The sequence below is a fragment of the Rhea americana genome, unplaced genomic scaffold, assembly GCF_003343005.1.
Source record: "Rhea americana isolate MKP2758 unplaced genomic scaffold, rheAme1 scaffold_386, whole genome shotgun sequence".
In the NCBI taxonomy this organism is placed as follows: domain Eukaryota; kingdom Metazoa; phylum Chordata; class Aves; order Rheiformes; family Rheidae; genus Rhea; species Rhea americana.
Window position 1 is genome coordinate 55619 of NW_028186519.1, and position 24665 is coordinate 80283.

The following is a 24665-nucleotide window of genomic DNA, read 5'->3' on the forward strand; positions in this document are numbered from 1 at the left end:
AATGTGCACATGGGTACTGAGGGAGCTGGCGGATGTCAGTACTAGGSTGCTCTCCATCATCTTTGAACGGTCCTGGAGAAGAAGTGCCTGAGGACTGGAAGAAAGCTAATCCAGYCTTCAAGAAGGGCAAGAAAGAGGACCCAGGGAACTACAGGTAGGTTAGCCTCACCTCCATTCCTGGAAAGGTGATGGAACAGCTTATCCTGCACACCATTTCCAAACACATGGAGGGAAAGAAGGTGATCAGGAGCAGCCAACATGGATTCACCACAGAGAAATCCTGTTTAACCAACCTGACAGTCTTCTATGATGGCATGACTGGCTGGGTAGATGAGGGGAGAGCAGTGGGTGTTGTCTACCTTGACTTCAGCAAGGCTTTGGACACTCTCTCCCGTAACATCCTCCTAGSTAAGCTCAGGAAGTGTGAGTTAGACGAGTGGACAGTGAGGTGGATTGAGAACTGGCTGAAAGGCAGAGCTCAGAGGGTCGTTGTCAGTGGCGTGGAGTCTAGTTGGAGGCCTGTGGCTAGTGACATCCCCCAGGGCTCAGTACTGGGTCCCATCCTGTTCAACTTCTTCMTCAGTGACCTGGATGAGGGGACAGAGTGCCTCCTCAGCAAGTTTGCCGCTGATACCAAGCTGGGAGGAGTGGCTGACACACCAGAGGGCTGTGCTGCCATTCAGAGAGACCTGGCCAGGCTGGAGAGTTGGACAGGGAGGAACCTCCTGAGGTTCARCAAGGGCAAGTGCAGAGTCCTGCACCTAGGGAGGAATAACCCTAGGCACCAGTACAAGCTGGGGGCTGACCTCCTGGAGAGCAGCTCTGCAGAGAAGGACCTGGGAGTGCTGGTGGACGACAAGCTGACCATGAGCCAGCGATGTGCCCCTGTGGCCAAGAAGGCCTCTGGTCTCCTGGGGTGCATTGGGAAGGGTGTTGCCAGCAGGTGGAGGGAGGTGATCCTGCCCCTCTGCTCAGCCCTAATGAGGCCTCATCTCGAGTCCCATGTCCAGTTCTGGGCTCCCYAGTCCAAGAGAGACACGGAGCTACTGGAGAGAGTCCAGTGTGGGGCTACAAAGATGATCAGAGGGCTGGAGCATCTACTCTATGAGGAATGGCTGCGAGAGCTGGGCCTGTTCAGCCTGGGGAAGAGAAGACTGAGGGGGGATCTTATCAATGTGTGTAAGTACCTGAAGGGAGGGTGTCAAGGGGACGGGGACRAACTCTTTTCCGTTGTCCCGTGTGACAGGACAAGAGGCAACAGGTACAAACTGAACCGCAGGCAGTTCCATCTGAGCCTGCAGAAGAACTTCTTTTCTGTGAGAGTGACAGGGCACTGGACCAGGTTGCCCAGAGAGGGTGTGGAGAGGTGAACCTGGGGAAAGCAAGACGGGTGGCACTGCCCTGAAGCAAGGCCTGGCCCCCGGGCAGCGCCCGCCGCCGCCCGCGCCCGCCCAGCGCGGGTCCGCGCCGCGCCGCGCCGCGCCCCGGGGAGGAGGAGGAGCCTCGCGGCGGCGGCTGGGATTGGTAGAGCGGCGCAGCCAATGGGGAGGCCGCGCGCCTGCGCGGCGAGTTTAAAACGGCGACGGCGGCAGCCGTTGGTGCGAGTGGTTTTGAGGTGGGGGATGGAGGCGGCAGCGCGGTGAGTGGCGCTCGGGCCTGGGTGGGGAGGGAGGGGGTGCTCCCCTGGGAGCTGCGGGGCAGGCCCTGGGGAGAGCGTCCCCGGACCGGGGAGGCGGCGAGGGGAACACGACAGGTCTCTCTTTAGCCGTGCTCAACCTGCTGCTCGTCCTGCAGGAGTTACGAGGCTCAGATACAGAACTACCGAGGGAGCGACCCCCTGGATCCGTGGGACAGGTCAGTGCTTCCCCCACCCCGGCTATCACCTTCTGATATCAGGCAGGCCTGTATCTTGCTTGGTTACGTTTCAGGTATGTGCAGTGGGTAGAGCAGTGTTTTCCCGACCAAGAAAAGCAAAGCCTCTTGCCAGATCTCCTGCAGCATCTTGTGAAGACTTTCCTCAGTGACAAGAGGTACCATGAGGACCCAAGGTTTATTAACTGCTGTATTAAACTGGTAGGTATATRCATGTTTGGGAGTTAAGCTACCCCCAAAAATTAGAGATACCCTGCCATTCTTTAGTTCTCTGACTGCAAACAAAGTTTAACTCCTTTACTCTTCTTGCTAAGCTGTGTGTTTGCATATAGATGCTTGAGGTGAGTCCTCTTTCCTAGGTATCTTCTGTCCCCTCACCCTGCCCTACTCCCCACCCTCTCCTCTGTTGCCTCACCTAACTGTGGGCTGTGATTGCTGTTCCTCAATGCATCTAGTTTAAAAATCTTCCTTGCTAGGTTGGCAAGCCTGTTATCAAAAGGTGCTCTTGYAATGTTGCATCAAATGGATCCCATCTTTCCCTAGCAGCTCTTGATTCTCAGAGAGGATTTTGTGGTCCTGCTGTGGCTATGATAGTAGTCTTGTAGCTGGGTGTTAACTCACAGGATGTTTTTGCCTGAGCCTTTTGCCTTTCACCTGCAAGGTAGAAAACACCTGGGTTCTCCTGTCCTTCACCCCAGAGCTCTGTGGCTCCACTTAGTTGTTCAAGCTCTCCCTTAGAGTCATTGGTGCTCATATGTATGAGCAGTAATGGGCAAGAGTCAGAGGGTATGAGCCTGTGCTATTTCTCCACAGTGTCTTGAATCCAAGCCCCCAGCAAGCAACAACTGTATTCTTGTTTAGGTACTCTGGCTTTGTGCCAAATTAGGAAGAATGGGAGTTCTTATTTATGTTTTTTGTACTGCAGGGTACAGTGCCTTTAAATGCTGAGTAAAGTAGCATACGTTTTCCTCTTAAATCTTTGTCTAGGCAAAAAAAAATTACAGCTAACTGAGCTAGTTAATTCTATTGGAGCCTGGCCACCTTTAATAYGAGCAGTTTTACTGGCTTCCCTTTCCCCCCCCCACTCATCTAATGTAGGTTGGCCTATAAGTGACCAAGTCTAAATGAGGCTAGGGGAGGAAGGAGAGTATTCCAGGTTGTAGCAAAGAATTCAGAGATATTATACTCCTCAGGAAATCTTGAGTGCTTTCTCAGACTTGCTGAGAGGTGATGATTTTTTAATTATAAGGCTGACTTTTGGGGGTTTTTTGTTTGTTTGTTTTTTTAACTGTTTTGCTTATGAGAGGTATCTTATCTGCCAACTGCTTTAAGTTTAGAAAAAAATAGTGCTCTTCTAGAGATTTTCTTTTTAAAGTTTCTTTGACTTTTGAAAGTGCTAATGGGCTCTGTGTCTTTATCTTACGCAGGGAGAGTTCTTTGCTTCTCCTTGCCAGTATTTTGACTACCTGTATGGACAAGAAATTGGTGTCAGGTCATCTGCTTTCTATGCTGCTTGGGCTCAGCATCTTGTAAATGAAGGCAATGTGCAGTGTGCTGGAATTATCCTTCGGAATGGACTTCGCAACCAGGCACAACCAAGAGACAAATTGCAACAGTTATACTGGTAATTCTGACATGCCTTTTACTTGCTGAGCTATTTGGATAGTGTTCAGTTAAACTTTGTTCTTGCCTACATATACCTTGTGCTTTAGCAGAGGTAGACTAATGATTATTTATGTGAAGGTTATGTACAAGCTTAACATTAATGCTGCTTTGCTGTTCAAAATATCTTCATTATGGGCTGCTATAGAGGATGTTTTGAAAAACTTGAACCACAGTGTCTTCAGTGAAGTAGGACCCAGAAAGAAAATCCCTCAATTAGTTCATTTCTTGCCTAGTCTAATTTTACTAGATCTGAATTATAAAAGGTACGTAGCCTGGCCCACTTCAGGCAACCTATCTTGGAAATACCATGTGTGAGCTTTGTTACTTGGAAACTCAAGCAGTTAGCTGTGCTAATGATTGCTGTGTTTTCCAATTAGTGATGTTCGTATACTTTCCACAATGTATGAATTAGCTGCAGTGTCAGGATACCACTCAATCCCTGTACATGCATGTGCTTTTACTGTCACTGACAGCTGAATGTGTAGTTCAGTTACAGCTGGACCCTCTCTGTCTTTGGTTTATAACTATAACTGGAACTGCAGTGAAATCACGTGTCAGTTCCTGATCTTGAGATGGATTTCTAAGGAAATGTGGGGTTATTGTCAGCATAACCCCCCAAAACCTATAACGAGTATTTCCAGTTTCTTGTGGTGCATGTCACTTAGCACTTATCTGAGAGTGGATATCTGTTCAAGTTCAGTATTAAGCTATTGGAAGCACTAGGATTGGTGCTTACAATCGTGTGTGTTCCTCTAGTTCTGACAGAACAGGAACCTGCTTTCTATCCTTTGCTATCTATTAGAGTGGACTTTTTGAATATTCAAAGGAAACAGTATATGTTCATATGCTGTAATAAGTGTCCTGTAATGATCCTGAGTACTTTAATGTTATTTGTAACACYGTTCAAGGAAACCACAGTTTCTTGGGATGGGGGTTGGGGGGGGGGTGGAAAGAACTGACTTGATAGTAACTGCCGTTTCTTTCAACTTAGCCGGCTGCAGAGTTATGAGCCTCAGAATCTTCCTCTGATGCAAGATGAGGCTAAAGATAATCTTCCTGTGAGCAGTATCTCAGCTTTCCAAAAAGGTATCTAGCAATTTTGCTTATCTATCAGGTATTTTCTGTTTAAGGCTACTAAACAAGTCACCTGTGCATGATTGTTAGCTACTTTGTTTTCCTCTTCTGGCTAGCTTTACTGGTGTATATTACTAAAGCAGTCAGTTTTGCTACTGTGAAGCTACTTTGAAGATGCTTCCTTTCTCTCAGATCTTCAGTTAACAGAAGTTTGTATGGGAAACCCTGTTGTGTTGATTCTACTCTAGCCAAAATATTAAGGCATCTAACAGAGCTTTATTTCAGTAAAGCAGTTAGATCTCTTCAATATAATATTACTGTACAATTCTGCATTATAGCTGGGAATGTAAGCAATGAAGATGAGGAAGAAGCTGAGTCATGGTTCCAAAATGATACTGAAACTGAAAGTCTGAAATCTGAGGAATAGTATTTTAATAATAAAAACTTAAAATTCAGTTTCATGACCAGCATGTGCTCCTTGCTAGACTTAGCTGATAGCTGAATTCATGTCTTATACCATTGCTATTGATATTATAGCACCACTTTCCTTCAAGCATGTAATAATGTGCACTTTAGAAGACTCAACTGAAATCTTTAATTGAATTCCAGAGTTGGTTTAGTTACTATGAAATATAAGAAATTGGCTATAGGAACTGAAAGTTATATTTTCCGGATATCTTAAATTCTTTAAATGAATATTTTCAGAATGAAGTATTTTCCTATATTTGAAGTTATTCACAAATTAACGAGTAGGAATCATTTCCCCATTTATTCATGTAAACCCTTGTTTTTCTATCCCAGCTGCTGCTGCTGTTAAGCCACTTCAAACTTCCCATGCTGAAAATCAAATGACTCCTCAAGAAGATGTTCCAAATCTTAATGATCCAACATATGTTTGCAAAAATCAGGTAACTGACTCTTAATGAATGACTTCACTTGACAAGGAGACATGAAAAATGTCTGTGGATTTTCTTTTATGAGGAAGACACCTTCGTATTCTCTGCAACTCTCTCAGAGTAGATTGAGCTTGATTGACTAAGGAAAAAGATAGAATATTAGAGCATAAAAACATCATTTTTTGGAGATGGTAGATACTGCTAGAAGTATCACATCTGCATGGAAATATCTTGGTTGAAAAGAACTGGGAGATATGTATTAGTCACTCAACATATGGCCAGAATTGTAGGCAGAGTGATGCATTCAGCTAGTTAGCACTCCTTGGCGGAATAGTATTGTCAGCTATACTTCCTGGAAATTGCCTGTACTAGACTTTCATAAAAATCAAGTTTAGTTTTTAAATATCTTTAAGAACAAATAAAAGAATCCAATCCCAGAGGAAGAGACTAGTTCTCAGTGAATTAGTGACTGCTGTAGAAGTCTATCTGATCTGGTAAATCATTAGGAAAAGACTTTATCACAGTCGATGAGCTGCTCTAGGGGAATGTTGGTAGAGCACTCCRTAGTTTGACAGGTCAGTCTGCAAAAACTTCTAGCTGAAGTTCTATCCACATACCTTGCGGAGTCCAATTCCTGTCACCCTGTAGTCGTCTTTCATCTCCTTCCCCATAATTAAAAAAAAGTGCTATTTGCAACTCGTCTTAGATAATGAATACCAGAAGGCAGCTCTGAGGCTTGGTAAAACCAAACCTCACAGCCATACTGATGCGATAAATGAAAGGTGAATGGGAAGGTGAAACTGAAGACTGTGGACAGGAAATTGATGTAACCTTTTTCCTCTCTGTCTTCTAAAAGTTCTTAGATGATACCAACCTGTTCTGTGGCTGCCTTAAGGCTCTGACTTGCATACCTCTTTGATCTGTTCTTGCCATGCTTGTGGCCTAAATTGTTCTCTTCAATAAGAATTAAATATTGTAGGCTTGCAGATTGTTGGTCTGGTCAAAATGGGTAGTTAACTATATTAACAGTGTTTCTTTTCTTCCCTGCTGTAGAGTCCTGATTCTGCTGGTACTCAGTCCTGTTCTTTTGGTGGAACAGAAGTGTAAGTTTTTTTTTTTTAAAGTGATATAGTCACATTAGATTTATTTTTGAAGCCTGCTATTTTTTCATAATGAGCTTAAATAGAACATTTTTATTTTTCCTTACAGAAAGTACATTACATACATCTCCAAATCTGAAGTTGTTCCTAAGTCATCTTCAACTGTTGTTGAATGTGAGCAGGTTGTAATGTATGATAAAAGCCTGCTCATTTGTGAAGGCTCTGAACTTTCATTTGAGGAGCTAAGAGCTGAGAGATACCTCAGGAAATATGAACGCCTCAGAAGACAGAAAGAATGGGGTATTCTTCTTTATTTCTATCTAGCTGCTTCAGAAACTGGGTTATATGAATTTCTTTGCAACCTCTATATTGAAGTCTTACCCCTTGTATATTCAGCACTGGCATGCTTGTTGAAATGGTCAGAACACAAAGATAAGGTAAAGCTTGTAGAAAGAGTACATTTTGTTTGTTACTTGAAAACTTTCCAAAAGCCCAAGTTAGCATCTGCGCACACCAAAACTGGGTGGGATGAGCTTGGAAGCATCAGGTAATGTGTCAGATGAGTACTCTATAATGACATTACTTACCTTCAGTCCCTACAAGGATTGAACATTTAGAGGAAAAACTGTCATATGGTTACATATGATGACAAATGTTGTTCTTGGCCTCACTCCACAGCAGAGGAAGTGGCACTCTTACCTTTGCTTGGTTTTACAATGCACCTTACAAAGCTGCCTACATGCAGAAAACACCTAAATTAAACTGACTAGCCATTTTCTAGGAAAACCTCTTCCTCACTAGACTTTTCACTTAGATGAAAAGCAGCTGCCAAATAATTTTTAAAAAAGCCTTGACTGAAAATTTGATTCCTATTACTACATAGGCAGTAGAACAAAGCTAAGTAATTCTTTTTTACTACTTAGCATAGCAAATGTACCTGTATGATGCCCCTTGTATGTTCAGCACTATTTATAGCTGGAATGGTCTGAATACACAGACAGGGCAAAGCTTGTAGATATAGTACCTCTTGTTTGTTGTATGATTATACTTCAGCGGCAAAATAGATAGGCTTTTAGATAGACAAATTCTTTGGAACTCAAAGAAGCAAAACCAAATTAAATGCAAATAAAGACTAGCCCCTCAGAAGTGACTTAGTCATGACTAAGACCATTTAAGAAGGAAAAAAAATGGAGTTATCCTTGGGATAAAAGGGATGTTGCTGGAGTAAAGTAATTATATCATTTGACAAAGGGGAAAAAAAGGATAAACTGTAGTCAGTGGAACCGGGGAAAGGAACAGGTGGGAGAGAAGATGAAGTGTTTTTAATCTGATTTTTTTTTTTAAATCCAGTAGTTATGTATGATAATTCCCAACAGAGGAAGCTCTTCCACTATGGACAACAAGGTCTGTTCCTGCCCAAACTTTACCAAGTGGTCACTTTGATAGAATCTTTCAGAGTTAGTTTCCTGCTGTCTGAGGAAGGGTGCCACTAGCATGCTTGCAGCAGAACTGAGGCTTGGCACTACTGAAAGTACATATCAGCCTAGTAGTATACTGTGTTATGAATTGTCTGATGTTTGTGGCAGTGACCACCTGCTTAAAAGCATTAGGACTGCCACTGTYTGCCAAGCTAGTGTTGAGATGGTAGTATATTGTTCTCCCTTGAAGAAACAGGACTGAAAGCTTAGACATGGTGAGTCCTCAGGGAAGTGTCAGCTCCTCCCAACTTATCCCCCCTCCCAGAGCTGAGTGTGTTCCTCCTGTGGTCATATAGACTACATGTCAAATCTCAAATTCAAGCAGCTTATGTCTGAGTGCTGATGTACTAAGTGCCGAGAAACTCAGTGGGATACTGATTACCTGTTTTACTTAGTATTATGGTTTTATCCTTAGAAGAAGAAGAGAGAGAAACTATAAGAAAGAAAGACTTGGCTCTCCTTGAACTGCAAGCCCTGCAGCAGAGACTGGAACAGCTCACTCAGCTCACCAAAAGCTTGGAGGAAACTAGATTGGAACAGTCATCTTCAGTGTCAGCTGAGCCAAATAAGGCAGTTGTAAGTATGTACTAAAAGGACCCTCATAACCTGTGCTTTAGACTGTAACCTGAATAGCATGTTAATCAAATCTGGAAATAGACTGCAGTGCCTGACTAGTATAGACACCTAGCATTATTTTAAATACATAATGAAATATATTTTAATTGTTGATTCCAGAAGTTTGTTTTTGCTCCTCTGCAATTCAGTTATAGCAGCATATGAAAGTCACCTCTTATGCATGATAAACTGTTCTAGTTACTGTTCAGAACTGTTCAGAACTGTTCAGAAATAAAAAGTAAAACAGCAATAATTATACCTGTTCATGCAGTTTTGGGGTTTAAAAGCCTTTTTCTTATCTAAAGGTACATCCACATGTGACACCTGGTACAGCTCTGCAGAAGAAATGGATGACATCTTGTCAAAGCTCAGATCTGCAGACCCCTCAGGGTCTTGTGCCAGAGCAGCCTCAGTCAAGTACTTCACCATCTACTGTTCTTACACTGCAGTCTATTGAACCAGTTGGCCACCAGATGCCATCAGTTTCCTTGTTAGAAGCAACATATAAGAAAGACACAATCAAAACTCTGCCAGAAGTTGAATGTCTCCAGAAGAGTTTGCTGCACCCTCTGTTCAATAATGCTCCAGCTCAGGAACAAGCACATCTAGGCTCGATTCAGAATCGGAGCCCTGGAGAACAGTATGTATTACCAGGCTAATTCTTGTTCTGCAAAGTATGCAGTCCTCAGTATCTACATTCTAGCTGGGAATTAACTAAAAAGGCATACTTACTTTTCTTCTAAAAGAACTCTGAAGTAGCCTGTGGAAAATGACGGTCTCTAACACAACCTCCTGTTGTGCTAATTTGTRCAGAATTTCTAAGGAAAATGTCCAGTGATGTAACTGGCCTATCTCTCAGACCAAGCTTTGTCCCAAATCATGACCAAGAGAAGATCCTTGTGTTTTAAGACTAATATGATGATATTAAGGGTCTTGTGAATAAAGACTTTGCAAATCTCAATACTTTAAATTCTATCCTCATAGAGTAGTTTAAAACTATAATATTCAGGCATAGATCAAACTTCTATAACTAGCAGTCCTATTTTGGACTTACAATTCCTTTGATCTTAGCTATTACAACTTTAACTCAGAGCTGAAATATTAGGACAAGTTCAGTGTGTCATTGAAGGAGATTATTCAGCATTGGGTGCCTTGATATGCCTAATATAAAGGGATATGCTCAGTTCATGCTAATCCTGTATGTTGCATCTTGACTGTGAAGCTCCACAGAGGAGAAAATTGTACTTGTGTACTTTAGCTGGTGTGACTGAGGTAATACAGGGCATAGAATAAGGAGGAGGGGATGGAGAAACTAAGCTGGCAAAATAAGCATGGCTGAGTAGGCTTGGCCAACAAGAGAAAATAAGTTGTCATTCACTTCTGTTATGGAGTTGGAGGCAAACCACATTCAAGAAGAATCTTTAATCTCTGTGTTTTATCCTTTTTAAAGGATAAAATCCTGCCTTGCAGGTTTTGTGCCTATTGGTAGCTGTGTGAGAAACCTGGGTGTTTCCTAGTAACATTCTAAAGGATCTTTGACTTAATCTGTATGAATAAATAATAGTTACGATGGTAAGATAGAGTAGTTCAAATACTGTAATGGCTATTAAATTGATCAAATTTCATGGCATATATAAGCAACAAACTACCAGAAAATGGGAGCCTAGTGCTTTGCAATTGCTCACACTGCAAATATTTACATTACAGTAGTGTTTAGTGGCAGTAAGTAGAAATTCACCAGCATCTGAGTTAATCTGACAGCTGTGCACTAGAAGAATGTTTCATTTGTGCTCATATAATACAACTGGTCTTGTACTAGAGCTCAGGAGCTTGTCAGACCCTTAGGTGAGTCATTTCAGCTTCCTAACCAAGCAGAAAATCAGTTTTGGGGGAGTTTAGGTGAGTTCCTTTTTGATTGGTTTCGTGTGACAGCCTGAGATTAATGGCATGATGTGTTATCTTGTGAACTAGATTTTAGTTCTACTTTTGCAGTGCAGACTGCTTGGGTGCTGTAGCACTGTAAAGTCTCAGTCTTGTTCGTATGTATTCCTTACGTCACACTTGTCACAGGTAGCGTAGCCTTATTAATTTTTTAAAATAGATGGCACTTCTTGATTCGCACTAAATAAACTACAGTTGAAGGTAGTCCCATGTGCAGAGGGGAAGGGGGAAAATAGGATCATTAGCTGTTGTCTCCCTGGGATGTTTCCTATATTCTAGGCCAGGAAAGACCTCCTTACTCCTTGAAGTGCATTACCGTAAGTCTTAAACTGAAACTGGAATTTAAGAAATCGGTATGATTGAGTTCATGTTCTTAATCTTTCCCTTGAAGGCACTCTAACAAAAGATCTACTGGACTAACTACTGTGGACATGAAAGAAGGTAATAAACCAAGTTTTGACAAAAACTGGTGCTATTACCATGACTTCTACTGGCTGGGGATGAATAGCATGTGATCTTTCAATATTGGTGGATCTAGAACATCCTGCTTAATTCAGCATAAATACATAGAGGGGCTTTACCATGTAGCTCTGACTTATGCTTGAAGCCTGTGAAAAAAAAATGCATGGATGGCACACATGGATGGTATTTTTATTTCCCTTCCATCTTAAACAGGACTCACTCTTCTCATAGCTACAAAGATTGCCTAACTATTGACTCTTTCCCAAAGGAACTGTACAAACAGTAGAAACTTTCTAAGCTGAGATTCCCCCTAATCGGGTCTCTAGTAGAAATTCTGTAGACTGGAAATATTACAGGATCTTCATTAGTTTTTTCCAGAAAATGTCTGAAATTACAAAGAGTATGTGTGATCTAAGAGCAGAGAGTGAATTACGATTTCTTGAACTTCCATTATAGTATGCTACTTCTGCATTAAGATGACCAAGATATTTAATGTTCTCAATCAGATAAACTTCTATAAGAGTCTTAGTACATAACTAAATTTTCTGCAGGTTTTTTTCACCTGTTCCTCAGACATCAGTAATTGTCTACTGGTAGTAACTAGTTACAATGATTTTGATGGACATATGCTCTCCAGGAAAGTTGACCCCATTGCAGATTTTTTAGGGGGGTTATCTTTTTGAGTGGCTTAATGATGACTTGCCTTTAGAAGAGGATTTTCCTTAGGTTAAGGTAGCAAAGTTGCTGGGAGCGTGTTTTGTCCTCTACTTACCTGTAGAGGTAATGTGGCAGAACAAATAACACCAAACTATTGAAACAATATAGGAATAACCTGGCTGAAACAATAACCTATCCAGAGAGATGCACTGCATGGCCTGTCACTATGTGATCTGTTAATCCCTTCCAGTTCTAAACTGTTAACCCTTACAAGCTGTTTGTATTTCACTAGAATTGTGAATTAATCTAGGTTGGAAACTCTTAAAGCCTCTGAGGTAACGCTTCTCTCACCCAAGCCTCAGGGACCTGGGGGTAGAACTTAAAGTAGGAATGAAAGTAAATCAGGCATCATGTCATGTTCATGTCATCTATTACTAGGTCTCCTGTCCCACAGAGCAGCTTGTCCAGAGTTACCTTAGTTTGTTTTGGTTTTCTGTACTTAACTCTTCTCGTTACCCCTCATGTCCCTTGCTAGTTCCCCCTTTTATCTGAGCTTTTTGATGTTCCTAACTCCATCCCTACCTGCCTGGACTCTATATTCCTTCTATATAGTCTGTCCCTCTTTCCACCTTCTATGCACTTCCTTTCGGTCTTTGAGCTCAGTCAAGAGTTCCCTGTTCATCTGCGCTGGCTTCCTGCCTGCCCCTTTGCTAGACATGTCAGAACTGGCCATTCTCATGTGCTGAGGAAGGTATCCTCAAAGACCACTCAGCTGACTGAGGTGCCTTTGTTCTTCAGGGCAGTCTCTCTATGGAAACCTTCCAAGCAGATTTCTGACTAAGTCAAAATCTGCTCCCCTGAAATTCAGAGTTGTCATTCTGCTACTCTTGTTTACAAATTTTCAGTAGTTAGCGGAAAAGTTACTGAGTAGTAAACATCCTCAGGCTACTTGCAGCTTTAGAAGTCATTGCACTGCTCTCTCTTCTAGCATCTGGAATTGGRAATTCTTCCTTTGTTTCTGGAAATGCTTCTCAAGCTACACCAAACACTTCATTAGGAGGACCAATGCAGGCAACACCATTCAAAGTGCAACCTTCACCTACAGTTCATACAAAGGAAGCATTGGGTAAGCATTTGGAATGAAGTTATCTTGCTGGAGTTAACAGGATCTTACCTGGTAATTTTAGTGGAGCTGAACTTTAACTGAGGCTACTTAGTGGTGTATATATGCATAATTTACTGAAAGAGGAAAATTAATGGGACTGGTGTTCTTTTACAGTTAATTGGATGACCTAAAACTTTGTGTTCTTTGACTATGGTGGGAGTGAAACTTAGCAGAGCATCTATTTCTTTAGCTGACATCCCAGCAGCCACATACTGGAAACTCCTGGATAAATCACTGATGTAACTACTAGGTTGCTTTGGGTAGCAAGCTCTGAGCTGTTTTGCTGTACTGTCATTTAGTGATTCTTGTTTCTGGGTTGATGACCCACAACAGGCTAATGTGGCAGAATAATAGAAAGCTTGTAACTGAGCTTTGGTTGATGTTGAGTTTTCCTCAAAGCTGAAGCAAGGAGGCTTATGCTAAAGATTTGTCAATTTTAAACATTGCTTTTATAAAATATTAAAGGGAAATAACAATTGCATTTCTGATGTCAGACCTGAAGAGATAATATTCTGATACTATTTTGTCCATTCTATATGCTTTACTACCTGCCATGTCCCTCTATTTTTATATTATGTTTACCTGCTACAATGTAGCAAGCTCCTGTAGTTGAATATAGATCTGCAAAAAGAAAATAGAAAAATCTTGTGGTGTTCATTAGTTCTGAAGCTATCTAAAAAGGATGAAGGAACTTGCTATACAGTCAGGCACTTCTACTCTCTTAAATTTCACTTTGAAAAAGAAAATGAAAAGGTAATGACACCAACAGATATGTCTGTTAAGTCTCTGATCATCTTGTGTTTGCTCAGTTATCTGGAGTGCTTAAGTGTGAAGTCAAGGATAGTGGAGGAAGTCAATGGTTGACACTTGATTTATCTTACCAGTGATTCCTACATGGTGAGAAATCTGAGAAGTTTGTTTGTTTTTTAAAGGATTTCTAATGGATATGTTTCAAATGCCCATCTTGCCTGAACCATCTCCTCTTGAGGAAAGTGAGGAGCAGTTTGAGGCCTTTTGCAGAAAAAGTGGTATGTACTGTTTTTCAGTCCATGATCTGTAGTAACACTTCACTTTATTTCCCTCTTACTTCCTCCACCAGTCCTTGTATAATTGAGACAAGTAGTTTGATTAAAGTGGAATGAAGCAGCGAATTCTTTCCTGATAATTAATTTACTGATACTTTCTAAATTCTGACGCCCAGTCTAGGAAAGGCAGAAACACTTTGCTATCAGCAAGCCTATTAATAATGTRTATTAAACAAATTACTTCTCTTTAGACAATTTTCTGACATCAAAACCTAAGTTTGAAAAGYGCAGAGCTAATGAACATGCTTTTGTATGAGTAAAGTATTTTTTTTTTTCTAAAACACTTGTCTCCACCCTTTGTATATCTTGAGTATCACAAGCAATGTGAGGCAAGGAGAATATAAAGGCTGACTAGAGCAGGTCACTTGCAGGTTAGATGTTAGTGCCTGAGTTGCAAGCTCTTCARTAACTGTTAAGGATGTATGAAAGTCAGGAAGCAGCACTGGCTTACTACAGTGGGCACAGAAAAATCTCAGTTATAGCTGATCTGATGCAGGCCAACAGGGAGATTTCTGTACTCTTGGTTTCTCTTGGTTCTGAGACAGAAAAATCTTACCAAATTTCATGAACTTACAGCAAGGACAAACAGAGTGGCAATTCTGAGGACATATCTATCCTATCCTGCCTTGCTCTGGGTCAAGCTTTTTCATGTCTACTTCTTTTAGTCAATTTTGTTAGGTTTCTATATAAGCCTCAAAAGGAAAAAGGATGTTTCCAGTATGTCTGTCCTATATAGAAAATAAGCATGCAGTTTCCTTAAATCTACAATTTCAAGTCTATCAGCTGTTTGGTTGGGGTAAAAACATGGCTCTTTGGAATCATCTTCGCTGGGTGAAGATAATATCAGTGATCTCTTTTTTAAGAGCATGATGGAAGTCTGCAAGTTAATGACCTTGCCCCTGTTGAGCCTGTGATTTCTATCTTTGAAGATGAGAATGAAAAAGAGAACAGCAGGTAAGAGAAGCAAGTAACAATGAATTATATTAAGAATTACATATAGAGAATGCCATATAATTTTGTTATGACTGCATTTGCAGTATTGTGATTKGCTAGAATAAAATGACTAGCAACTGGGGAGGTGACATGAGAAAGTTTTAGTTGCTTTTCTCTAGAATTGCGCAACTTTCCTGTTTGGACAATGTGATTAAGATGCTTAATCTTCTGGATAACCGTGGATAGTTTCTTTGAACTACTGAAATTTCTCTAACTTTCAGTAGGTGAGATTCTTAACTTTTGCCTCAGTCTTCCCAAGGCAGACTGATCATAACTATGAATTTATTTTAAACTGCTTGTTTTCAGGATCCCGCAGCATAGAAACAAGTCAGAAGAGCCCAGAACGATTGGAGAACGTCCCCTGACTGACTGTACAGAAGTGAGTGCTTGCTTACTGTAAGAGTTAGCCTTGAAAATCGGCTATGTAGCTACCAGAGTGTATTGTAGGTAGTTGTTTAGTGGGACCTTGCAGCAACCTTCATTCTATCCCAGTCCTGCAACATTGGTTTAAACCATACCTAGCTGAAGTCTAGGTATCCTTTCCTGCCAAGAGGATGAACACCTTTGTTAATTTTCATAAAACTTCAAGGAGACCTTTATCCTTWGACAAATTTGGCTGCAATAGAAGACTAGATTTGGCAGCTACTTGAGGGAAGAAGGGTGGGGAGTAAGAAACTTAGTGTTTTACTAACCACTTAGTAATTTTCATAGCTGAAGAGAAATATAAAAAATTATATGCTGTTCAGGTGTAAATGATCACGAAGAGGCTTTTTCTAGACTCCCATGGCAATTTTTTGCTCTCTGCCATTTTGCTGAGAAATTGATGATTGCCAACACGTGTGTGTGATACCAAATTATGTAAATCTGTGCTTTGGGTCACCTTTTTATTTCTCTAGTATGATAAGTTGATATGTACAGACTCTGTTATTGAGGCTGATTGTAGAGGTTGCTGCTAGGTTACAGGTCTGACAGAATGGTTTTCATTGCTTAGTTTTAAACCTAAATATGTATTTTCATGTCTAGGAAGAAACTCGGACACTAAAGTTCTTGAAGGATGATTATACAGTGTGGTATGCGCAGTATAGCAATAAAACCTTGGCTTCGAGTCCAGACAGCACGAGAGACTTTGCAGAAGCTGCCCAGCTTGTATCAACACCATTCAGTTACTTAACACAGTCACGATCAGCTTTGGAGGAAAAAGGTAAAAGGCAGCAGTAAACAAATAYTTGAGGTTCACTGTATCTGAATACAGTACAATTCCATTTCTGTGCCCTTGTTACTTGCTAAATACTTCATAGATATGGCTACCAGTGTTGCCACCTCTAAAACTAAATTTGCTGCAGAAGAGCAGGTGGGAGAATTTGTTTGCCTAACACACAAGCTTTCCAGGAATTTATTAATAGGAAAGGAAAAGAAAGGTTGCAAGAATGGTGCTGTTARAACTGTTCTGAACTGCTCCAAAAGGTTCTCAGAAGTCTATGGGTAGTCAAACAACTGACTTAAGTCCCAGCACCTTCTTCTATGAGGACCTTTGTTTGTATGCCTTTCTTTAGGCTTGGAATACTCTCCCCAGAAAAATCAATCTATTGTCTTTCCTTGAATGTTTTAACATAGGCTTGTTCAGTCATAGYTCTGTGGCACCTTAGCAAGTTTCACAGCAGCAGTGTTTTTTATTTGTTTTTAGCCTTTTTGTCTTGGTAAATAAGCACTTGATGATGCACTTGCCTTTTGAAGAAAACAAGCATGTATTATTGTTCTTTGTACAGCCTGTGGGGATGAGTTGCTGCAAATGGATTTGGAGCCCTCTGAAACATCAAACAAGCAGACACAGCCTGAGAATCTAAGGTATGGCATTATGTGCTAAGATTTTTCAAGACTTTTTAGACTGCTATGCAAACTTGGAATTATGTCACAGTAGTCAGCCCTGTTATGCTGTGGCTGGTGCATATTTTCCCAGTAATCCAGAACTGATGCACATTAGTATCAGATTGTCTCCGCTTAGCATATATCACAGCACTTTGGAGTTCATTGAATCTGGGTATGGGCATGATGCCATTAAAAATGCTCTGTGATTAAATTTCCTGACACTTTTTATGAACATCAAGGACTTGAACAATTGTACTGGTTTTGTAAAAATGTATTGCATGTAGGATGGCAGTGGTGATAACAGCTAGCTGACAATACTATTGCTGCATTTGAGGAAGCAGTGTCTGCAAAAAGGTGTGGACGAAACAGGTTCAGCAAATTTTTGACTTCCAATAATTGGATGGCTACAGTTAGTGAATCTGAGTGCAGGCTTGAATTTGAACCTGCTTCAGTACTGTTTGTAAAAGCTCTGAGAGGCTCAGCCTGTGTCTCTTCTGCAATACACACTTCATGCCCAAGTGCAAGAAGAACTGTTTCAAGTGATTAGAGAGCCATGATGAAACTGAGAACATGCTATGTGAATTTGAAGGCAGACTTCACCTTGCCTGTTCTGTCAGCATTCTTCACTTACGAGATGTGTTATCCAGTATATTATTATTATACAGAGGTCAACTGGAGCAGCTTGGCCAAACTGCTACTAAGTATGCCAAGAGATATAACCTCAGTGCAGAGTTCTTGGATACTCTGGACACAAGTTTTCGTGGAATACAGTCTGTGGTTATCAGTGAGGAGTTCATAGAATCATAGAATCGGTAAGGTTGRAAGGGACCTCTGGAGATCATCTAGTCCAACCTCTCTGCTCAGCAGGGTCACCTAGAGCGTGTTAGACAGGGTTGCATCCAGGTGGGCCTTGAAGATCTCCAGAGAAGGAGACTCCACAACCTCTCTGGGCAACCTGTTCCAGTGTTCTTGTCACTCTCACAGGGAAGAAATTCCCCCTCACGTTAATGAATTTAATAAGTGAAGGAATCCTAGAAATGCTGGTTAAGATTAGTCTAGTAGGTTCTGCCTTTCCATAGACTGATTCACTATTAAAGGTAAAAAGATGTAGGTAGATATGCAGTGTTTTCCTCCTTTAGGGATTTGGGGGTTGGTTGGTTTCTGTTCTTAATTTTAGTGGTTTGCATTTTAGTTTTATGAATAACCATTCTCAGAGTTGTGTTCTGTTTTAAAAAAAACAATATTTGATATTGGGAAGAATGTACAATAGGGTCATGTTCTCCAGGTTCACAGTGCTAACAGATTTGAGCATTGTTTGAAAAGGGGAGAGTGTATCACATATGTCCTTAATCCTAATGTAAGCTTTTCTGATAAATTTATTGTGGTTCTTATCTTAGAAAAAACACAAAGCAGCAGTGGTCAGTGTTAACTGAATATTATGCTGATCCACTAAAACATTTTGGACTGTTATGGAAACTGTTCAATTTTGGCTAAAATTGTTGGCCAATGAACTAACTGAAAAGTTATTAGACTGAGTAGCAGGATATAACCTAATCTTATTTTAAGAAATGTCTACTATTTTCATTTTGATTTCTGTTACAGCAAAAGTTGCAAGCAGGGAGTTTTGACATACTTTTGGCTTACTAAAGATGCAAAAAAATGCCATAGCAGTACTGTTGATTAACAATATTTTGTTTTAAATATGTAGCCCTGCTCTTGAATACGTTGCAGAACAAGGAGAGCTTCAAGGAAATGTTATCTCTACAACTGCTTTTCAAAAGCTACGTGAGCAAACTGCAACTAATAAAACTGAATATTTCTTGTCTGCTGGGGTGAACAAAATTTATTATGAAGAGCTATCTGGAACTCAGCAGGACAGGAGCATTAAAAATTCAGGTATAGAGCATTGACTACAGTGTTTTCTTCTGTCATATTGGAGACTGGAAAGCAGTGTCTTTTTTTTTTTTTTTTTGGAGCAGTGGTTTGATTTAACACAAAGCTCACTGAAGTGAGCAAACTGTCTTATGGTTTTTGAAGGACATTGCTGTTTGTGCACAATGACAAAATTTCATGTGGAAGGACAAGTGTGAGCAATATCTGCATTGTATGGTGCCAATGATGCTCTGAAGTGCAGAGTATTCAGGAATACCTAAGGATGGATTCTTAGTCCGAGCTAAGACTTTACTTGAAATATGTTTTCAGCTTGTGATTAAAAAAAAACTGAACAAACTTATATCTACACCACCTTTTTTAAAAAAATCAAAATCAATGCTTATCTAGCTTGTCACTGATGAAAGATCAAAGAGGGACACTTTTTCAAGTATAAGCTTGTGTTACTTCTTCTAAATGACATTTTGCTTATAGCTTAAGTATCCTTCTTTCCTTGAAGTCCTTGTTGAGAACCCTTGGGATGAGGAATTGATTTGCAAATTCTTATCCAAGCTTCCTAAGCCACTCAGTACCTATGCCAACTACTTTGAATGGGATTCTACTCTTCCATCCATCAAACTGAAGGCTGAACTCCCACTAGGTAAGAGCTACTTCAAACACTTTACTTTGAAGCGCTTGTTGCAGTCTTTCAGGGGACCTTTAAAAGTACTCTTCTAATCTGGTTTACTTATGCATATATTCACAAGATGCTCAAGAAATAGTTTACAGATTATCTAAACTTCAGCTTTGAAGTTAGACCTGCTTTTGTTTCTCTCCTGTAGTTGAAACATAATTTTTGATTAGCTGTTCTGAAAAGGGAACAAAAACCTTTTCCTAGTAATATGTGATGGAGCTCCAAGCTCTGTAGAACAGCAGCAGTCCTGTTTCAACAAAATCTGTATGATGATAATTGTAGTATATTTGTGTGACTTAATGTCAGTGTTTACTTAAGGAGTTCACTGTGGCATTTCATTACTTTTGGAGAGTCAGACTCTAAATACTGTAATTTCTAGTAAATGGTGTTTCACAGAACTCTTGATCTCAAGAGTGGTTATGGGCGCCCTTTTCATGGGAGGGGATGGCTAGCAAGGAGACCTGCAGTGGAAGGCCAGTGTAAGTTATTGTTTTAGTTTGCTGAGCATTAATGTCTTGTAAAGTTTGCAAGCAGGACTTTAATGATGTTTACCCCTTCCCCCCCCCCACACCCCCAAAAAAAGGTTCCAACTCATTCTATGTGGACTGCTTGCTGGGAGAAGGAGCTTTTGCTCAAGTCTATCAGGCTTCCATCTTGGATGCAAGTAACCCTAAAAACAATCAGAAAGTAATATTGAAGGTAAGTAGTGTTGATTCAGAAAAATGGAAAGTTCTGGAATCTTAATCTGACCCCTTGATGGATTCTGCTGAGTTTCCTTTTATATGAATATACTCTATACCTGTGTATGAATATTTCCTTGTATACAAGGTAAGGCATTTTGGTCTGTCCTCAAAGTCCTATTCAATTCGAGTACTTTATCTGATGCATTTTCTACCTGGGAAGTTATTTAACCACCAAGCTCAATTTACCTTCATCTTCTCTTTAAAAGTATCCTAAATCCCACAAATTACAGCAAGGCTCTTTTTCACCTGAATGAAGGCAGTTATTTGTGTGCATGCTCTTAGCCCACAGCAAATCAAAACTTGTATGAATTGACAATAAAGCTGCTCAATTGACAATGAAGTTGCTCAAATAATTGGCTTGCTCTGAAGGTGTCGGTACTTCTTGCAGAGATGTGCCCACTACCTTTCCACTGCCATCAACAGGGCTGTCAAAGTACAAAAAGCCAGAACACCTGCTATTCTAGACTGACCAACTCCTACTTCTGCTCTGTATTGTCTTCCAAGCTGCTTCTCAGTGCAGGAATGAGCAACTGATGACAGGATGTGTTTAATCCAGGATCAGTGCTGAAAGGAAAGTGTATGTAATTGCAAAGTCAGCTTAGTCCAAGATAGTTATACTAGATTGTACAATTACTATAGTTAAAATGTGGTTTTGTGACTCCCTCACATTCTCCACGTGAAGTCTTTTTCTTACCTTTGGAATCTTTTTGTAGATCTCTTCTGCCACAGTTAGATCTTTCAACAAATAAATCATTTTAGTGTAACACCTTAAGTGGAAGTTATAGTAYGTAAAAGTGGCTGATTTAAGACTTCCTTTTAAACATCTGATATTTAATGTATTGGAGGAAATATGGAGAATCAGAAAGGCTTTCCTTTTTTGAACTCATTGCCATAAACAGTTTCTCTTCAAGGAAATACATGTTGCCAGCAGGAGGCTGAGACATCAGTGTTTCAAAAAAACACTGGACACCTTACCAGAAAGGAAAATATAAGCTATAAGGGATTTGCAGTCCTTGATTGAAATCTTGTTTCAAGAGGATTAATTGCAGATTGTATTGTTCTGAGGTTATCTGTAGATATAAGTACTCTACTTGATTAAAGTAGTGCCTTGATTAAAAGTAGGCACTTGATTAAAAGAAGTACCTAGGTACTTGAGTCTGTCATTAAGACACTGAGATGATCTTCTGCTTTAATGCCAATAGATTTACCTAGTRAATCAACCTTTCGTTACAGGTCCAAAAACCCGCCAGTCATTGGGAGTTCTATATAGCAACACAACTGGTAGAAAGACTTGATCCAAGTATACACCATCTATACATCCACTTCTATTCTGCTCATTTCTTTCAAAATGGAAGCATTTTGATTGGTGAACTCTACGGCTATGGAACATTGCTGGTAAGTGTACTCAGCTTTTGCTCTGAACATCTGTTCTTACTACTAAGACTGTTGCTATATAGTATAATTCTTAGAAGTGTCTTCTACAGTTAGCTTTATACAACTAGACTGAACACATTTTGTGTTTAGCAACGTGGACTTGCAATCCATATTAAGTTGTTTCCCTGTAACTAACATTTTTTTTCCCCCTATCTTCCTTTTGTTTGTAGAATGCCATAAACATTTACAAAAAGCTTCCTGAAAAGGTGATGCCTCAAGCACTTGTAATCTATTTTGCTGTAAAAATTCTTTGTATGGTTGAAGAGCTCCACAACTGCAAGATCATTCATGGTGACATTAAACCTGATAATTTCATCCTTGGAGAAAAGCAAGTATTTCCCTTTACCTGAGATGCGGGCACATCATTGTATCACAATTTTGATATTTTGTGTTCATTACTTGTTGTCTTGAGTGCAGGTTTCTGGACAATAATATGTGTGATATAGATGGTCTCTCTCATGGCTTGACACTCATTGACTTGGGACAGAGTATAGACATGAAACTCTTCCCTGAAGGAACTGCATTTACTGCAAGGTGTGAAACATCTGGATTTCAATGTATTGAAATGCTGACACAGAAACCATGGAACTACCAGGTATGTGACTATAGAGATAGTCTGAATAACTGGACCTTAGAAATCATGCATCTGACATGAATAGATGGAGTATAGAAATATTAGACTTTACTGGTGTGGCAGATCCAGCTCTTGATCTTTGCTCTAAAGGTATTATTTTTATGGAGCTTGCCCTTTTGGCTCTTTGAGGATTTTTTTCGGATAACTTCTAGTGGGCTGGATGCGTATTTTTAACATGAACTTYGGTCGTTCTTTGTTTAGACAGACTACTTTGGCATTGCAGCAACTGTCTACTGCATGCTCTTTGGTAACTACATGAAAGTGAAGAACGAAAATGGTATCTGGATGCCTGAGGGAACCTTCAGAAGGTTGGTGTCAGATCTCTTCAGAAACTTCCTTTTAATGGAAAGATGTATCATTAATTTAAAGTTTGAGGTTAGTTTCTGTCATAGCTTTTAGTGCTGCTTGACTTGCTTTTTTGATGCTCTAAACTGTGAGTTTAGTTCACATTAATGGTGTCATAGATGTTACTGATTTAACTACAGGAAGCATTTCAGCAGTGAATATGGTAAAGTGTCTGGCATCCCCATTTTCTGGGTGGCTACAAGGAGGAAACTGCACTTTTGTTCTAGTGTGGTCTACAGTTTCTCCAATCTGTAACTTGGGAGGTAACAAGGTAAACGGAGGAAAGTGCTTTAATGGTTTGAGTTTAGTTATTTGTTTTTGTTTTGCAGGGTTGCCAATGCCGAACTGTGGAAAGAGTTCTTTAACAGCATCCTAAACATACCAGACTGCCATAGCGTGCCGCATTTGGGATTTTTGCGCAAAAAGCTGAAGGACTTATTTTGCAAGTCATATGCAAAGGAAATAAAACTTCTTCGGAATAGACTTGCTGTGTTGCTCATAGAACACAAAAGGTCACGAAAATAAGCATTTAGTTCATTTGTAATAATGACGAGGGGAAAGTCATGTATGAACTTTTTGCAATTTGTTTTATAAATAAAAGTGCTTAATGTGTTAACCTCGGGACTAATAAATTGTCTTCCTATGCTTTCATGAAAAAAATTACATAAAAACAAGTAATGGAACTTTATGAAAACTAGATGAAGTGTCAACTTGTCCAGCTTCAGGCAAGTCAAATTAGGGGAAGGCAAGGGCATTTCAGAGATTGTCTATAGCTGTAATGTATATTCTTAATTTTCAAAAAGATGAAAAGTATTGTACATATGAAAAACTGCTCTCAACCCCCTCTAGTCTAAAATTCATAGTGTTCAAGTTGAAGGGACCTCAGGAAGTCATTCGGTCCAACCTCCTGTTCAAAACAAGGTCAATACTGAGTTTAGACCAAACTTCTTGTATGGATGCTAGAAAAGAGATGGGTAAAAATATAATCCAGTTAAATGAGGAGAATGCTGCTCTCTGACACATAAGGATTCAGGATAAAATTTCCAAAGATGAAGAATAGTAAGCATCCCATGAGAGAAGGACTTCCTATTTTCATGGAAGTGAAATCATGTTTAATACGGGCTAAGAGAAAGTGAATTCATGTAATGTTCTAGACTTCATTGGGGGGGGGAATCTATGGTAGGCATAAGGAGGATGGGTTTTCTGTAAGGACWAAAATTCACATAGCAGTAAAAAGATATTTTAATTACTTAGGAAAGAAGCAGGCAGACTTAATTAACTAGTTATATCTGTAATAGAGGATGTTCCATACTTTACATCAGCAGGCTCATTTCAACAGTCTAAATTCYTCTTTAAGATTTGGATGAAAAACTTACTGTACCAGAATTATCCTGGTATACTGGGAACAACCAAAAGGCTGAGTCAGCACTACTTGTTCTTGGAGAGACTGGCATAATTGTAGTTGGGTTAGTCCATTCAAAAAAAATAGTAAAATTGCTATTGATTACAGTGTCATTTTTAGCCAACATGATTTGGAAAATAAGTCATGTAGTACAAAACTCATTTGCTTTCTTTGGTAATAGCTAGCTAAATGATTTGTCATTTTTAAGTTGCTTGTGCCATAGTAATTTAATTAAAAAAAGAAAACTTATACATGTTGAAAAGTGTGGTGAGAGGATAAGGTTACACTGTGGTGAGGGAATTATCTGGTCTGGTTTTCTTTCCTCTCTTAAAAGTACCATGGCTTGCTTCTAAGGCCAGCATAGTTGGATCTGCCCACCTCCCTAGTGAAATTGTGTGTGAAAGCCTGGGCAAAAACAGTTATTGAGCAATCCAAATTATACAGAACACTTGGCATTGTTTATCCCAAAACAGTAGAATCTATGATTCCAAAACCAAGGATCCAGAATGACGAAACCTATGAAGCGAAGAAGATAATCTATGAAACCAAGAGTCCAGACCACAACCAGAGAAGGATTTGTATAGTGGAAAAAAAGGACTTTGCGTAAATTTTAGTAGGGTGCTGACAAATCAGGTACTCTGCATTAGCTTTGCTCATTATTGTGGCAGAAAGGAT

General features: G+C 40.1%; 1 protein-coding gene across 2 annotated transcripts; it reads left to right on the forward strand.

Moving 5' to 3' along the window:
* The first annotated feature begins 1570 nt into the window (after positions 1-1570).
* BUB1 (BUB1 mitotic checkpoint serine/threonine kinase) lies at positions 1571-23204 on the forward strand. Of its 2 annotated transcripts, none has more exons than XM_085313448.1 (25): positions 1571-1639; positions 1795-1854; positions 1929-2073; positions 3300-3496; positions 4529-4623; positions 5413-5519; positions 6561-6610; positions 6717-6907; positions 8501-8661; positions 9006-9340; positions 11033-11082; positions 12749-12886; positions 13858-13953; positions 14874-14964; positions 15310-15382; positions 16027-16204; positions 16770-16848; positions 18578-18765; positions 19259-19399; positions 20016-20131; positions 21409-21570; positions 21780-21937; positions 22027-22204; positions 22445-22551; positions 22918-23204. In XM_085313448.1, the coding sequence occupies exons 1-25, from the start codon at positions 1623-1625 to the stop codon at positions 23111-23113; spliced, it is 3309 nt and encodes a 1102-aa protein (XP_085169574.1). In that variant the 5' UTR covers positions 1571-1622; the 3' UTR covers positions 23114-23204. The 2 variants fall into 2 exon arrangements, with proteins under 2 accessions (XP_085169574.1, XP_085169575.1); XM_085313449.1 differs by having other exon boundaries at positions 8504-8661.
* The last annotated feature ends 1461 nt before the right edge of the window (positions 23205-24665 follow it).